The sequence below is a fragment of the Felis catus genome, chromosome D4, assembly GCF_018350175.1.
Source record: "Felis catus isolate Fca126 chromosome D4, F.catus_Fca126_mat1.0, whole genome shotgun sequence".
Lineage (NCBI taxonomy): Eukaryota > Metazoa > Chordata > Mammalia > Carnivora > Felidae > Felis > Felis catus.
Genome location: NC_058380.1, coordinates 24,552,174 through 24,570,021, shown reverse-complemented (window position 1 = coordinate 24,570,021; position 17,848 = coordinate 24,552,174). Strand labels below are relative to the sequence as shown.

Sequence of the window (17,848 nt, the reverse complement as noted above, 5' to 3'; positions counted from 1 at the left end):
TTGTGCCTAATACCTAGTAGGTCCTCAATAAGCATTTGTTGATTGAATTAATTAATCCTCCCTGTAGAAATAGCTATTCCAACCAACTCTAGAGTTCCTGAATTTGTTCCAGATGTTGAAGGGCAGAAATTGAAATATAGGGTCAGAAGTTTTCAAAAATCTCAATCCTAGGAATTGCTGTAATAACTCAGACCATGGGCCTTCTAGACCAGTATTTTGATGGGATGAATGGTGATGGTAGGGCATGGCTTTTTTTTTTTTTTTTTTTTTGACATCTGCCTCAAAGTTTGGGGTTAATCATTCATTCAGCCAGACAGAGTCCATCTTTTATCAATAATTAGCTCTGGGGATAAAAAGTTGAACAAGATATATAGCTCCACACCCTCATAAATCTTGTCATCCATAACTAGATTAACATTTGGGGGGAGAAATTATTTATCTTTTCAGCCTGATCCAGCCCTGTCAAAAAGCATTCCTTAACTTATTTGATTTGTAATATAATTTTGCATCCAGAGCCTTAAGAGAGTTTCTCAAGGAGAAGCCTGTTGCCACATTGACTTTTTCAGGCCTGGGCAAGGAGGTTGAACTTCTCGTCAGCTCAGATCCCTGGTGCAATACATGGTTCACTATGTCAAAGTCATGTGCTCCTTTTAACTTACAGGGAAACTCTTTTTCTTTTATTGGTAACATGGGGTCAATAATGCTGGATCAATATGAGAGAAAGACACAGTAGGGGTATATATGATGGTAGAAGAAAATGGATAGAAAATTTCAGACTTGAAGTTATCTCTTTTTTCTGCTGCATGCTCTCATCCCTTCTCTGATAATGGTTCTGGTGGTGAGTGTATCCCCAGTACCTTGTATTAATTTTTTCCATGATCACATCCTAGAAAATGGAAGATGTCAGATGTGACTTTCTGTGTGACTTAGCAACAGCATATATGAAAAAGATGAAGAGTGTTGGCCAATTAGAAACTCAGAGTGAATCGACAATGAGATGAGGCTCGTGAGGGGGAGCAACAGTTATGTCCAAACTGAGGCTGGTGATGTTCCCCTTACCCTAGTGGATGTGGCAGTCCCTGGGGGGTGCTTGAGGAAATAGACAAGAATATACCCAGAATGGGGGCACTCCAAACTGTTTCATGTGAAGAGCAGTTGAAGAATGGAGGATGTTTATTATTGAGAAGACTCAGAAGGACCATAAGTACTACTTAAGAACTTCCTCCAAATGAAGGAAGGGCTTTGCATGTGACCATTAGACCATTAGAGCATTAGACCATTCTGGAGCCTGAGGCTGAGAACGAGGATGCCTGGGCTGGACTTCCTACAGTGAGGGGTGTTCAAAGATGGTTGCCTGAGGAGCTGTCTGAGCCTCAATGCCTGATTCCTTAGGCAAAGTCAAGAGTCCTGATTTGTAGCCAGTGAGCTCAGATACCTACCGAAGCCAGCCTAGGGCACAGTAAGCAGATATGCTGACCAGGAGGAAGAGAAAATGACAGCTCTAGTTTGGAGTCCTCTTCTGTGATCCTTCTTTCCCCAGTTTGCTTTCAGTGGGCTTTTATTTTTTCAGCTCCCTTTAAAACATTTGCATGTACCTACTGACCCAACAATTCCAAATTTGGAAGTCTGTATTATAAAAATAAAAATATAAATACAAATACTTGATGAAGTATGCACAAGGGTGTATATAAAAATATTACAGAAATGTCGAAGCAACCTGAATGACAATTCAAAGAAAATAGTGGAATGAATTCAGATGTATCTGTAATATGAACTACTATGCAGTTAATATAGACGAGTTGGATCTATGACTACTGTCCTAGAAGGATGGGAAGAGTATATAGTTAAGTGAGAAAAGCAAGAGAAACATATGTAGCGTGATCTCCTTTTGTGAGAATAAGTTATAAAAAAAAATCCCTTACATATGTGATCATATTGGCATATATTTGCACAAGTATGGCAAAAAGGATGGAAGCATATAGGTGAAATTGTTGACAGTGGTTGGAGAGTTGGAAGGGCAAAGTGGGTGGGGACCTGAGAGACAGAAGGGACAGGAATAGAGACAAAGAAGGAAAATGAAAGGGGATGGTTTATCCATTCATCCATCTGTCTATCCATCCATCTGTCCATCTGTTATCTGTCCATTTATCAATCTATTATCTATCCATCTGTCTGTCTATCGATTATCTTCATTGGTTGTGCTTAAACATGTATTAATTTTGAAGACTAATAAAAGAAGCTATAAAGAAAAATTCCTTTTTTATGCTGTTTCCATTGTTTGCTCCGTTGTTCTTGTCTTATAAAAACTGTCTCAACCTTTCTATTAAAGACAGCCCAGAGGTTTCCTAATGAAAAACCATCAGCTCTAATCCTTTAAAGGTGGTGACTTAAACACATTAAATCTGGGGAATGTGTAAAGATTAAATATTTTGAGTTAAAACTGAACTTCTAGATATCATGAAAGATGAATGACTGGAGGATCATTTGTATTTTTTCTTCGTTGTTTCTTTGCTGGTGTTTATTTTCTCCTAGTGCTCCAGAAAAAATGTTTCCTTAAATCCAGGGAACACAGGGTTGGGTTAGAAGCATCCAACTCAGGAAATTTGCTAGTTCCTGGTGGGGAAGTAGGGCATTGAATGGAAAGAGCTCTGACATCTGTGTGTGTGGGTGTATGTGTATAATCGGTTTGTCTCTGCTGAGATGGCCAGAAAGATGCTTCTGTGTTTTCCTGTGATTTGGATGCTTTCTTTCAAATTATTTTTAAGAACTGTTTTCCATATTAAATTATACTCAATATGCATTCATATTTGATGCTGATAGTTCTCTCTACATCATTTGTCTACATACAGAATAGCCCCAGGCATTATAGAGATGGCTGGGGATTTAACCCCTCCTTATTATGAAAGAGGATTCTTGGACAAGAATAGGACACTGTTTCCTGTTTGCATTTGGGTGTAGAGTCAGAGTTGATCCCAAGTAGCCATACTGATACAAAAGCAAAACATGAGTGGGTATTTGAGATCCATAGAAATAATTATACTGTCATATTTCTTTAATTTTAAGGGGTTCATTTTATGTGCTGTTTGGAATTTGAATGCATCTTACTACACTTGTGTGCATTTATTAGATTAATATTGCAAGTCAACAGTGGTTTCGTAATTAAGGATGTCAGAAGTCCTGCAGAATCACTTAGTTGGTCCTTGAGTTCCAGATACTTAATGCAATTAGAACATTCTAGAATCATGAACCTCAATCAGAATATCAGACTGCTATCTCGATTCATAGAAATCAGGCAGTTATAAAAGCATTTCTTTTCTTTATTTTTTATTTTTTATTTTTTTTTCTTTTTTCAACGTTTTTTTAATTTATTTTTGGGACAGAGAGAGACAGAGCATGAACGGGGGAGGGGCAGAGAGAGAGGGAGACACAGAATCGGAAACAGGCTCCAGGCTCCGAGCCATCAGCCCAGAGCCTGACGCGGGGCTCGAACTCATGGACCGCGAGATCGTGACCTGGCTGAAGTCGGACGCTTAACCGACTGCGCCACCCAGGCGCCCCAAAAGCGTTTATTTTCATAGTGACTGCCTCGTCGATAATACCAAAATAATACCAAAAATGTATACAAAGTAGAATGTGTGCATGGCTGACTCATTTTTAAAATCATTTTAAAAATTGCGATTTTAGTTCAAAGGCACCATCATTTTGGGAAAACTAGTCATGTGCAGTGACATTTTTCCACCTCACAGTCTGAAAAATACTTTGCTAGGCCCAAGGCCTGAACGGGCAATTTATCTGTCACAAGGGGGTGGGAAGAATCTGAAGGAAGAATATCATTTGAAGCTGTGACCTGGAGAGAACGTGATGTGGAAAGATGTGCTAACTGACTAGTTGCCTGTGTCCCGCATTTGCTTTGGGTGTCCTGTCAAGCGTTTTCTTTAATTGTCGCTGTGGCTTTGTTTCCCTGGGCATAAGATCTGTTTCCTCCAGAAAAATCTCTTTCTCCCCGGCCCCCACCCCCCACCCCCAAGCTAGGCTGTAACTTCACAGCTGACTTTCCTGTGTGTGTTGGAATCCATGGTGTTTTGCTGCTTTTCTCATGCCTTTTCTTTATGATGTTTCAGCTCATCCACCATACACCATGTGCTTTAGAGTGAAATTCTACCCACATGAACCCTTGAAGATTAAAGAAGAGCTCACAAGGTATTTTTCGTTTGTTTGTATGTTTCACGTGCACCTTTAACCAGCCAGGGCCTCCAAGTCCTACAGGCTAGCTGTGCCTCCTGTCTCGATCAGAACGTCTCACCGAAGCAGGCGCTCAGTTCGGCGTTTTGGCTTGGCGTGTTTCTCTTGCGCTTCATTGCCTTGGGATTTTTCAAACCGTTGTCATTGGGAGTGTAATTAACTGCACACACAAAAAGTGGTGGTTATAAGAAGGAGGTATTCTCTGAAAACATCTGACAGTGGGGTGCTAAAAATAAATAGATGGTGACGGTCTTTAGGATACAGGCAAATTCATGGCTAGTGCAGCCCCTGGGACAATCTCTTGGATCTAAGCTGTTCAGGAAGGGAAAAGATCACTGGGTAGTACGGACCATCACCCCACATTCCGCTTGCTGAATGGCCAACCTTGGGGCTGTCTTCCCTCTACTTGGAGACTCTTCTCAGGCCAACTCTGAATTTTCCACTTCTTCAGCCTCTTCCCTTCTGATCTGCCTCGACTGGGACCATATCCAGGTCTCCTTCTGGGTTTTGTTTTTGAGAGCAGCCTCAGCCAGTGCAGCTGAGCAGGGTCCCAGGAAGGCCAACTTGGTGGGTGGTGAAGAGCTGACACATGCTTAGTTCTCGATGAGGCTCTGGTTAGGGGACTCCAGACATCACTGTGCACACTCATCCCTCAGAATAATCTGCATAGGTCCGAACGCAGCAGAGATGCATGGTGATACATTGGGTTCTTGGATATTTTGCCTCCTCCTATTCACAGTTCTCCAGTAAAGCTTGACCATTGTGGCACTGAGGTGACCTTGTCAGGGAGCAGATGGTTCCTTTCTCCATTATTAATTTGCACACAGCCATTAGTGAGGTTTGTGCTTGGGGACGGGGGCAGGGCGTGTGTGGAAATGAGGGATACATAAGTAATGGACACTAAGTGGAGGCTGGCAGTTTGCAATCTGGCTTGCTTTGTTAAAAAAAGATTAGAACTCACGTAACACAAGTTAATTTCACCATTTCAAAGTGTACAATTCAGTGTCATTAAGTACATTCCCATTGTTGGGTAACCATCACCACTGTCTCATTCCAAAACTTTTTCTCGTCACCAAAAGGGAACACCGTTCCCAGTAGCAGTCACTAGTCACTCTCTTCTCCCCCAGCCCCTGACACCTGACGACCACTCACCTGCTCATTTACTCTGCCTAGTCTGGACATTTTGTATGAGTGGAATCATGTAATATGTGGCAGGGGCTGCGTGAACTACCAAACCAAAAAAAAAAAGACATTTGTCCTGCCTTCTCGGTGCCCATAATGTAACTAGAAGAATCAAATCAAATACTAACTCTGGGCATTATTTAGTCAGATGCCACAATGGCTCACTTTTGTCATTTGTTTTTATAATTTTGTCTGGAGGATAAAAATTGAATATGTGTCATGATATAAGTTAAGCATGGATCTTTTGTTGTTGAGAAGAGTCCCATTTGAAAGTAGAAGAATATAAAGTGTTAGTTAACAACTCTAGTTAAATTCCCCTCGATTAAATTTGCTAGCATTTCCCTGCATTAGACTGAATAGCTAAGGTATGAACAGTGGAAGATTGTGAACATCTTTATGTCTCCAAAGGAAATTAAGACAATACCCTGTTCTTGCACAGATAGAAATGGGCTTTTCTTAGTCAATACAATCCTTAGAATTCAAAATGAATCTAAAAACTGTGGAATGTGGTACTTATGGCTTAAACTATCTTGAAAGAAGTTAGTCTTTTTTTTTTTTAATTTTTTTTTCAACGTTTATTTATTTTTGGGACAGAGAGAGACAGAGCATGAACGGGGGAGGGGCAGAGAGAGAGGGAGACACAGAATCGGAAACAGGCTCCAGGCTCTGAGCCATCAGCCCAGAGCCCGACGCGGGGCTCGAACTCACGGACCGCGAGATCGTGACCTGGCTGAAGTCGGACGCTTAACCAACTGCGCCACCCAGGCGCCCCAGAAGTTAGTCTTTTGATAAGTTGTTATTTTGTTGTAAGATTGATCTAAGGTTTAAATTGTTTTAATGTTTATTTATTTTTGACAGAGAAAGAGAGAGAGAGAGAGAGAGAGAGAGAGAGAGAGAGAGAGAGAACAGAGCATGAGCAGAGGAGGGGCGGAGAGAGAGGGAGACACAGAATCCGAAGCAGGCTTCAGGCTCTGTGCTGTCAGAGCAGAGCCTGATGCAGGGCTCGAACTCATGAACCGTGAGATCATGACCTGAGCCAAAGTCAGACGCTTAACCAACTGAACCAACCAGGTGCCCCAGATTGATCTAAAATTTAGGAAGAATTTGCTACATGAGAAGTTAAGATCACATTCGTGACCATGCTTAGGGGTAAAGAGACATTGGAGAAAAGGCAGGTTGGAAGGAGTCAAACCACAAATACTCATAAAAGGATATTTGAGATCATTTTTTATTCATTTATTTCGCCATTTACACAGTCCTCTTTCAATCCTTTAGATTTCTGGGGCTTTTGTAAATGCTGTATACAATTGAATATAATCAAAGTATGTTGGTTTTAATTTTTTTTTTAAAGAACCATTTTTAAGTTCATGTTAGACAAGCAGTATCATTAATGATGGCACAAGAATGTTTGCCCCAGATCTTCTTGTGCTTTTGTTGCTTAGTCTTTTTATACAGGAGTGATACTAAAAGGAGATGCAATATTACTATTTTTTGGTTGCTGTTATATTAAAAAATGAGTATCTGATCCTGAAGCTATTTGTAAGGCTCAGTGGATTATGTTGAACCCACAATAATCTATGATTATCTCTAGAGATCACTGATCTCTAGACCCAAGCTCAGACGTTGTGAAAAGCGGATTTTCTTTTCTCTGGAAGCTTCCATCAAATTTGATGACGAGTTATGAGAGGAGAACTCACGCATCTCATTCATCAGTATATAAACTTGATAAAAATGGAAAGGAATGCTTTTTGTTCAGTGTGTAACATTTAACACATAGACAAGAAACTTCATGGTATTTGGCCTGGTAGCTTGCAGCCTTTAAAAAGGGAAAGATTTGATTGTACTTGTGTGACCTTGGTAGTCTGAACGGTCTATGGCTGAGGTCTTTCAAGTGAGGTCCCCAGACCAGCAGCAGCAGCAGCAGCAGCACCTGGGAACCTGGTCCCTGTTCCAGACCTGGGAACGGGGCTCAGCAATCTGTATTTTCATGAGCCTTCCTAGGTAATTTTAAAGCATGTCAAAATTTGAGAACTACTCTAAGGCAAATGGATTTTCACAAGTATTAGTTTCTTCTGGTAGATGTGACCGTGTACCTCAGGGGGGTTAGTGTGTTCACAAAGTTGTGCATGATCTAATTCCAGAACGTTTTTATCACACCCCAGTAGGAAGCCAGCACCCATCCAGTCATTTCCTATTTCCCCTCCTTGCAACCCCCCTCTGGCAGCCATTCTTCGACTACCTGTCTATTCAGGTTTCCCTATTCTGGACATTTCATACAATACAATACGTGGCTTTTTATGTCTGGCTTCTTTTCATGTAGCTTCATGTTTTTCAGGTCCATCTGTGCTGTGGCACGTAGCACTACTTTCCTCTGGATGGCTGAACAATATTCCATTGCATGATATTCCGCTTTCTTTTATCTGTTCATCAGTTGGTGGGCATTTGGGTTTTTCTACTTGGTAGCTATTATGAATATTGCTGCTAGGAACATTTGTGTCCATGTTTTTGTGAAGACCCAGATTCGTATTTAATCGGTAGGGTCCACAGCTTGGTAGTGTAAATTTTTATTTTATTTTATTTTATTTTATTTTATTTTATTTTATTTTATTTTATTTTAGAGAGAGAGTGTGAACCGGGGAGAGGGGCAGAGGGAGAGAGACAAATTTTAAGCAGTCTCCATGCTGACTGTGAAGACTGATGTGGGGCTCGATCTCACAACCCTGGGATCATGACCCGAGCCGAAATCAAGAGTTGGAGGCTCAGCCAACTGAGCCACCCAGGTGCCCCATAGCTTGGTAGTTTTTTAAAGCTCCCCCAGGTGGTTCTAATGTGTGGTCATTAGAACCTGGATTGGAACCTTATTACTCAAAGTGTGGTCCACGGACCTGTAGCACAGCCTCACCAGGGAGCTTATTAGAAACATGGACTCTTGGAGCCCCTGGGTGGCTCAGTCAGTTAAGCATCTGACTTTGGTTCAGGTTATGAACCTGTTCCTGAGTTCAACCCCACATGAGGTTCTGTGCTGACAGCTCAGAGCCTGGAGCCTGCTTCAGATTCTGTGTCTCTCTCTTTCTCTGCCCCTCCCCCACTCACAGTCTCTCTCTCTCTCTCTCTCTCTCTCTCTCTCTCTCTCTCTCAAAAATAAACATTAAAAAATTTTTTTTAACTTGAAAATTTTAAGAAATATGGACTCTGATCCCCACCCCAATCTAATGAATCACAATCCACATTCTGACAGAATTTCTGGGTAATTCGCGCTCTCACAGAAGTGTGAGAGGCACTCGTGTAGGGAGCTGTCTGGGTCCTTACCTGCCAAGCGTAATGCTGTTTCTCTGACAACATACGTACCAAACTCTGGGCGAGAAATTTGTTGGAGACTGTCTTTATGCCCTGCAAACAATTCTATACAAAGTTGAGGACAAAATTCTATACAAAGTTGAGCCTCTACAGTGGCCCCAGTGCCTAGCGCCGTGTGCGGCATAAAGCAGGTACAGGATAAAGGTTCATCAAATGGAAACACTGGTGAGCCTCTGAACACTTCAGCGTGTTCAGCATGCTCTAGGTGATCCAGTGGCCAGACCGGGGAGCTCCAGGCCTCAGGGGCTGTGTGATCTTAGCATGTTAGTCACGCTCCCTGATGTGCGTTGTGTACCTGGCTCACGCACTGGGTAACGATCAGATCATCGGAGCCCTGGGTGTGGTGACTTGGACCAGTTGAGTGCCCCCACCTGGCTCCAAGAACCTGGAATTAAAAAGAGTGGTCTCTGAGAGTTAAATGAAAAAAAAAAACAAAGAATCTGCACACATGCGGGGTCACGTTAGTCAGAAACCTTAGACCCCAAGCCTGAGCCTTGCAGGAAAGAATCAACGTGGCCAAGAAATATGAGGAAATCTAAAGGGGGCTTGATCAGCATGGAGAACAAAAGGGACAGTGACAAGGTGAGCCTGAGCCAGGGGTTGCAAACCTGCCTGTCCCTTCTACCCTGGCTGAATGGGGCCCGCGCGTACTTTTTGGCACTACAGTGTTTTAAAAAACAGAATTTGTTGCAACATTTAAAATTCAAAGGATTCCACTTCTAAACCGGTCTCTTTGATTTTTCTGGAAAAGCTGGCTGCCCTTGGCCGGCTTTCTGTGCTGCGTCACCAGGCTGACCCTGCCCGGGAGCCGGTGCTTTCCACTCTGCCTCCTGGAGCCCCTGACACTAGCCTGTTTCACTCATTATCGGGTTGCCTGGCTCTTGTGGGCACCTGAGTTTCCCGTCCCTGGAGAGGGGGACGGGGCACTGAGCAGATGACGGCTCTCGTTGTGAATTAATTGGCTTTCTGGCCTCCTAACCAAGTCCTTTTGAGATTGATTAATGTGAGTCTGTCTGCCCCTGAGACTAATCTCTGGATACTGACTGAGTCCATTTCCTGACTCTCTGTTTCACAGGGAGTGTGGGCAACGTGGACCTGAGGTGGGATGGATGTCCCCCGTCCTTCCAGGGACCGTGGCTGCTGGGCCCTGAGGCTTTCTTCTGTTCCCGTGTCTTTGTGTTTTTTTTTTTTCTTTTAATTTAATTTTTGTTTGTTTATTTGAGAGAGAGAGACAGAGGGGGAGAGAGAGAATCCCAAGCAGGCTTCGCACGGTCAGCGCAGAGCCCGATGTGGGGCTCAAACTCACAAACCGTGAGATCATGACCTGCGCCGAAACCAAGAGTCAAACTCTTAACTGACTGAGCCACCCAGGCTCCCGGCTCATGTCTCTTTAAAAGGGGCCAGCCACCCAGTTTTGGAAGCTGCCACAGTCACTTCAGAGTTCCTCAATCCAGAGGGCCCCTCAGTTTGCCCTGCTTGTCCTCCCAGGGGCCTGGTGTGGCTCAGCCACTCCACGGGGCTGGGTCGGGCCCTGCCGGTCCAGCTGGACAGAGCATGAACGATCCTTCTGCTTCTTCCAGGCCTCAGCCCAAACACAGGGTGACTCCTTCTCGTTTTGTATTGCAGGTATCTTCTGTACCTGCAAATTAAAAGAGATATTTTCCACGGTCGACTGCTCTGCTCCTTTTCAGATGCTGCCTACCTGGGTGCCTGTATCATTCAAGGTAAGCGTGGCTGTAGCTGCCCACCCGCTCCGAAGGGAGGCCGGGGGCTCTGTGCTCTGAGTTCTGACCACCAGGTGTGGTGCCTAATGGGTGTCACGAGGAGGAAAAGTTTGTCCAGGGAGGTAGGTGTCAAATAGGGGTCATTTCAGACATTTGAAATGAAATTCCCCCCCCCCAAAATTATATATATATATATATATATATATATATATATATATTTATATATATATATTTATATATATATATATATATATACACACACACACATATATATATATATATATATATATACATATACATATAAATAAATTATGTTTAGGTTTTAAATGTATTATATTTATTGTTTAAAAATACTTTTAAAAATAATTAAAAATATATTTGTATATAAGTTATAAAATTACACTTAGAGGGGTGCCTGGGTGGCTCAGTGGGTTAAGCATCTGACTGTTGATGTCAGGTCTGTCTTTTTTTTTTTTAAATTGTATTACATCTTTTTTCATGTTTGTTTATTTTTGAGAGAGAGATGGAATGCAAGTGGGGGAAGGACAGAGGGAGAGGGAGACACAGAATCTGAAGCAGCTCCAGGCTCAGGTAGCATCATGAGGAAAGCACCAGGCTCACAGTCTGTCAGACTCGGGTCCAGCCTCCCTTCCCATCTGCTGGCTATTTCACCACAGACAAATTATTTCAGCTCTTTAAGCATATATTACATGGGGTGGCGTTTCAGTGTGAAGATTTCACGAGGCTTCCTTTCAGGGTTGAACGAGCCCCAGAGGATGGGGCAGCGGGAAACTATAGAGGCATATGACCCAGGGTTGGCTTCTGGATGTTTCTACCTATAAGGAAAACCACCTGGAAGGCCGTCTTCTGGGCCCAAGGTGGCGCATGGCCCGTGGGGGTGGTTCTAGGACCCAAGCAAAGGATGACTCAGGTGCTCTGTTCCCCTGGGCCAGTGGGGGGCAGCTGGCAGCAGCAAGTCCTGTTTGGAGGGACCCAGGTGATGCAGCCATTTGCTGTGTGGATGCTAATGGCATGTTGATGAGAGAAGGGGAGGAGGAGGGAGGGGGCAGGGGAAGAGAGGGGCAGTTGTCAAGTGAGCATGTCCTGTTTATAAAGGGTCTAGGATAACAAAGGAGCTTATGATGGGTCTTAAGCAGATCGTGACAGACGTCTGCCTATTATAATTCCAAGCTTCACTCAGAGCTTAAGAGAGAGACCCATCGTTCCCCTGGGGTTTCACTGTCGCCCACTACGGTCCCTGTGGGGTGCTCTGTGCTGTGAAATGGTTCCTTGGGCCCTGTTTCCGGGGTGGGGAGGGGAGCTTCCTGAGAATTCTGAAGAGTGTTGTCTGTGTTGTTTTCTCCTTCCCCTGGGGTCCACCTGGTGCTGCACAGCGCGTTTGGCAGAGGTGTTCAAACCCGTGGAGATATTCAAGTTTGAAGTCACAACTACAGTGATAGGGTGATGGGACATAGTCCTTCCATCTGTCCCAAGGTGGAGTATGTGTTTGCCCAAACCACCTCTCTTACAGCAGAGCTAAGGGATGTGAGAACCCGTAGGCCTCCTCATTTCCGGTGAGATTGCAAATTCCTGGTTGGGGTCCACCGTCCTCTGTAAGGGAAAAGCAGATCAATACTAATCCAAGCAACAGACCAGCACATGAGCATTTCAGAACACATTTAGGCATTAGTGAATCACAGTCAAGTCTCCAAGGACAAGCTCAATATGGATCTGTAACGGGAAACCCGCCATCCTATTTTGTGTTTGAAATAAAGCCACTAAGTCTCCCTCCAGACAATCAGGGCCCTCGGTGCTATTACCCCTGACCACATGCACAGATGCTGTGGAGAAATAGAGCTAGAAATGGACTGGCAGACCTCGAAAGGACCCTTCTGCTCTACGATACAGCAGTGGGCCATTTGTAGCAAACCCAGTAAAAGCTGGATTCGTGAACTTCTCTGATGCTTGGGGTGATATTTCCGCAGCTCTAGAGATCCTTACAAATGCTGATAAAGATCTGGACCTGCTTATGCTTAGAGAGAGAGAGGGAACGTGGAGGAAATGACTAGAAAGCGAGAGGCCATGTGACTGTATGTTGACTTCTTACTTGCTAATGCTGTCTGAAAGAGCGTGTTTGAAGCTTCGCAATATTCCTGGTATATGAAAACCAGGCAGCACCCAGAGTGTTGCTGGTTGTACGTATTGAACACAGTGAGCAAGCATATTCAAGATGTGCAATGCATTTGCTTTCATAATACAAACTGCAAGACAAATACACAAAAACCCTAGGGATCTATTTATATCTTTTCTTGGTAAAAATAGTATCTTTCCTGTTCCTTCTGCAGAGCAGCAACATGGTGGGATTTCTTTCTGGTCGCCTGTGCCTGGTGTGTTCTAGAGTTTCAGAACTGAATTCGAACTCAGTTCAGATATCATCTCCTCTGAGAAGTCTTCCTGGACTACTAAAGCAGCCTCTCTCCCGCGCGTCATTCTGTCTCATACCCCCTTTTTGTTGTCTTTTAAGCACTTATATCTGGAATCATGTTATTGCGCTGTTTTTGGAACTTCTTAGGCCTTCCCTCTATGTAGAATCTAAGTTCCATGGAAGCAGGACTCGGGGTGCAGTTTTCACCGTAGTATCCCTGTGTCTGGCACACAGGACATTCTCCAGTACTGATGTCCTGAGTGAACCAGGGCACTTGCCTAAATTGCACCGATGTAGGCTTTATTTCTATATTTGAGAAAGAGCAGTTGGTTCCCTACTTCATTCGCTTATTTGTTTGCGTGTTCTCTGAACGTTTACTGAGCAGCTGCTAGGTGCAGGCACTGCTGTACAAAGTCCCTGGTTGGGAGGGAGCAGTAGGGGGGACAGACTGGTAAATGGCAGTGTGATGTGTTAATGGCTCAACAGAGGAACACCCAGGTCCCTGCTATGACCTCAGGAGGGTGGTCAGGGAAGGCTCCTGACAGAGTTGACCCTGGAGCTGTAACATCCTGTATCTCTTGTTCTTTTGGAATGAGTCCTCTCCAAAGTGGGGGCGGGGGCGGTCGCATTACCTGGCTTGCCCTTTAGACTTACTAACGTCACCCAGTTGCACTCATCCTTCTGCTTCAACTCTTTGGATTTTTCTGACAGTTAAATTCCCTTAGACACGCACTAGGGCCTGCTTCAAATTGCAAGGCATCCGATGTGCCTTTGTCACAACTTTACCCTCGCTTACCCAACTCCTCTTGGTATGGAAAACAAAGTCTGGATAGTTACAAGTCCTGAATCATTTATGAACTGCCTTTTGCTTCATGTGAAGTCCGAGTTAAAGACACTCTTTAAGGGACAAGAAAGCAGGGCACGTGATGCGGGAGGCACTGACATTTGCCTTGTTAGCAAACGAGTGCAGGCTCCAAGGCAGTTCTTCTTTTAGTTTTCTGGCGTTTTCCAACTTATTTGCGATGTTTAGCAGTAACAAGTCCATTTCATCTCACAAGTTTTCCTGGAAAGAGACCCTTCCCCCACTCCCTGCCAAACAATGCCTTCCCTCACCAACCACCACGTAAGCTGACATTTGCATCCAGCGCAACCCAGTTTTGTATTGAGGGTTCATTCCCTATGAAAAATGGAGACACTGGGGGTTATACCATCTGCTAAATTTTTAAGTCCATAGCTGACTCACAGGGTGATACGTATGTGTAGGTGTGGGTATAGGTGTATTATATGTGTAACTTAGGTTGAGTTAATCATCAGTTGATGCCTCATTCTCTTCACTGGTCCCTTTGGGTCCACCAGTTGATTGATTTTCCCTTTTCATTATTCTCCATTTCCATTCCTAAAGGCAACAACTGGGTTCATATAGATCTTTGACTTTGCATACATCCTTATAAATGATTACATCGTGTTGTGTGTATACCCTCTTAACTTTTGTAAATTAGATGGGGCTGTAAAACTCATTTTAATCCTTTTACGCTCAACACACTGTTTGGGGGATCTATTCAGGTTGCTGGGTATCCCTCTCTTTTGTTGCTTTTAATTGTTACAGAGTATCCATTAGGGGACGTTGCTTGTGTTTTATTTATTGCTCCTACCAACAACGAATATCCAAGTTGCCTTTGAAACCTTTCCTGTACTCAAGAATTTTTCTAGAATATATGCCCAGAAGTGGGATTAGTGGGTGATAATACTCGACTAAACATTCCCAGCTTACTCTTTAGAAGAGCTACATGCCTCAAGGATCCTCCAGAAGGTGTACCAGTGTTTCCATTACCTCATAATGTCTGCCGACACATGGAATCATCCGACTTCCTACACTTTTTGCCCATCTTCTGGGTGTAAAGTGATGTCTTGTTTTGGTCTCCATAGTTCTGATTACTCATGAGTTTGAACCTCTCTCTCTGTACTCATCCTTTGGCTTTCCCCTTCTGTCACTTGATCATTTTCCTACTGGTCTTCCTGCCCATTTTCTTATTGATTGGTAGGAATTTCTTCTTTATTCTGGATATCAGTCCTTGTCGGTTTTGGATTTTGCAAATATATTCTTTCATCTTGTCATCTATCTATTATTTTGTCTAGGACTACCTGTGATGAACAGAAGTATTTTGATTTTAATATGATCTTGTAGCAGGATTCTGGCATAGACTCATGACACCCAGGCTTTTCTTTCCAGAAAGCAACTTTATGCATGCCGGCACTGCACAGTTGGGTTTGTACCCAAAGAACAGAGCCCCGAAGGCCACATGGCGTTGTTTTTTTATATATTTTTTACTTCTTTGTCTCCCATATATGGTAACACTCAAACAGACAGTCTGATTAAGTGGTCTCATGTTACAAGGTCTTGAGGGATGTTGTCACCTACAGGTAAAGCCAGGTTGCCTTGAGGGTTTTTTTTGTTTGTTTTTTTAGGGAGGGGACCCTACCACAATCCAATTAATCGATTTCCCTCTTATGGTTGATGGTGTTTTGGATCTTATTTCAAAAGTCCTTCCCCTCTAGGATATACATTTGAAGTAGTTTTAACAACTCTGTAATTTGAATTCTATTAAGAAGCTTTAAAGAGCTTTGCTTTCCTCCCAGTTTTGTCCTTCTGTAGTCATTAGATGATTCAACAATGAAGGGACAGTAGATACAAATTACAGAGTCGGATGTGATTTTGCAGATGTGCTCAAGGCATATTGATTCCTATCTGCTACAAAGTCGTGTTGGTAATCAAGTTCTTCTAATACAATTTTCCCACCATCTTTTAATCTTTTGTGGGCCATTTCTGCCTGAGACACTTGCCCCTTTTGGCTCATTCTTCTTAGCAAGCTTGTGCAATCCATAAAAAGCATCCCCTCTGCCAGAGCATCACCTTTGCTGCTCCAGGCTATGATTGATGCACATCCTAGGTCCATCCTTTTTTTAAAAATTTTTTTAACGTTTTTATTTATTTTTGAGACAGGCAGAGACAGAGCATGAACGGGGAGGGTCAGAGAGAGGGAGACACAGAATCTGAAACTCTCTGTGCTGAGCTGTCAGCACAGAGCCCGACGCGGGGCTCAAACTCACAGACCGCGAGATCATGACCTGAGCCTAAGTCGGCCGCCTAACTGACTGAGCCACCCAGGCGCCCCAGGTCCATCCTTTCCTAGAGCCTCTAGGAGCTCAGAGATGTGCCAGTATTTCTTTTTTCCCTTAAAGACCTTCTGGGGGTGCTCTATATTAGAATCCAACAACAACCTTCATCTGGTACTCTTGCCCATGCTTAGATTTATACTCTTTAATCTGAAGAGCATTCCATTTATTTTTAAGTGCAGTCTTCTTAGGTGCCTTCATGTTGTGATTTTATTATTATTATTATTATTATTATTATTATTATTGGATGCCCCACACTTGCACAAATCTCAGAGCAGGGCAGCTCCAGCCAGAGAATTCCTAGACTCAGAGAATTAGCTATGAAAGGAACCTTGAGGGACATCCAGTGGTTTCCAACTACTATCCTGGGTGACATTTGGAAATCCTGGGGGCATCTGTGGTGATCGCAGTGACTAGGTATACCACTAACACTTGGTACCTGAAGGGTAGGGGTGACAAATGTCCTATCTGCCTTGGAAGATCTGAAATGATAAAGAATTGTTTAGCTCCCAAAATGCCAGTAGCTCCCCATTGGGAAAAAAAAAAAACTATTTAAATTCCTTTATTATATAGATGAAGAAAATGAGACCTGGAGAGGTTGGCAAGTGTCCAAGCTCCTACAGCTAGATCTGAGCTAGAACATGGGCTTCTAGACACGCAGGCTGTGGTCCTCCCATGGATACAAATACGTTTTGTTGGGTGAGCTCTTCCCAGCTCTTCGTTTGGGTGGCAGGAGCTATCTCACAAGTACGCTACCCTTGTTGTTTTAAATCTTTCTCTCTATTTTTTACTGATTACAGCTGAGCTCGGTGATTACGATCCTGACGAGCATCCCGAAAATTACATCAGTGAGTTTGAGATTTTCCCCAAGCAGTCACAGAAGCTGGAAAGAAAAATAGTGGAAATCCATAAAAACGAACTCAGGTAATAGGGGTAAACATTTGGAAGAATGATAGAGGTGAGAAAGTATTCTCATTGCAGGGAATGTGGAAATTGTACTGTGAAATAAGAATATTGGTGATGTATGGCTGGACCGTTTCTGGCGGCAGAGGGATCTTTCTGGGCACTGTCAAGATCTCCATCAATAACCATCTCAATAGCGTGGGGTCCCCTGGGTAGCTGTTTATGAGCCATCAGCAGTTATTAGAGCTCTCTGTTTTCCAATGGGTTTTAACCACGCTGCGTTTCTGTAAGTGAAATCTAGGGTACATACGTGAGTGATCTTTTTTCTGTTTTGAATTTGCATTGCCTTGTCCTCTCCTGTGTCCGTTGCTGAAAGCTTTGACTTCCAGATAGGGTAAAATCCGTCGATGAGATTTCCTTTCAAGATGACAGATTCGGTGTCTTCTCTGTTCCTTGTCTGTGGTGCTCCAGGTTGATTGCGATTGCGAACTACAGAGCAGTGACGACGGGAGTAGTGGAATCGCACACAGGACTCACTGTGTACCAGGCAACATTCTGAGTACTTGTACATAGTGACTCACTTAGCCTTGACAGTGACTTAGCAGATAAGTACCATGACAGTTTCCATTTTACACATGGGGGAACTGAGGCACAGAGAGATTAAGCATCTTACCCCAGCTAGCAAGTGGCAGAGTCCAGATCTGAATCCAGGTAGCCTGGCTCCAGAGTCTGTGCTCTTAATCCTTGGGATGCTTCTGCTCTGCGTAGGCTACCAGGTATGACATGAGCATGGGGAGGAATCCTTGCCAACTTGGAATCAATTAACTCAGGTGCTCTAGTC

The 17,848-nt window shown here is 43.5% G+C and overlaps 1 protein-coding gene across 3 annotated transcripts in view; it reads left to right on the top strand.

Annotated features, from left to right (window-relative positions):
• The window catches only part of FRMD3 (FERM domain containing 3), a 313,991-nt gene that overhangs the window by 182,599 nt on the left and 113,544 nt on the right, over positions 1-17,848 (top strand). For all 3 annotated transcript variants that reach the window (XM_019815813.3, XM_006939122.5, XM_045043767.1), the window contains exons 4-6: positions 4,122-4,200; positions 10,408-10,505; positions 16,905-17,028. In XM_019815813.3, the coding sequence (XP_019671372.2) occupies positions 4,122-4,200; positions 10,408-10,505; positions 16,905-17,028 (301 nt within the window). The remainder of the gene's footprint in view (positions 1-4,121; positions 4,201-10,407; positions 10,506-16,904; positions 17,029-17,848) is intronic.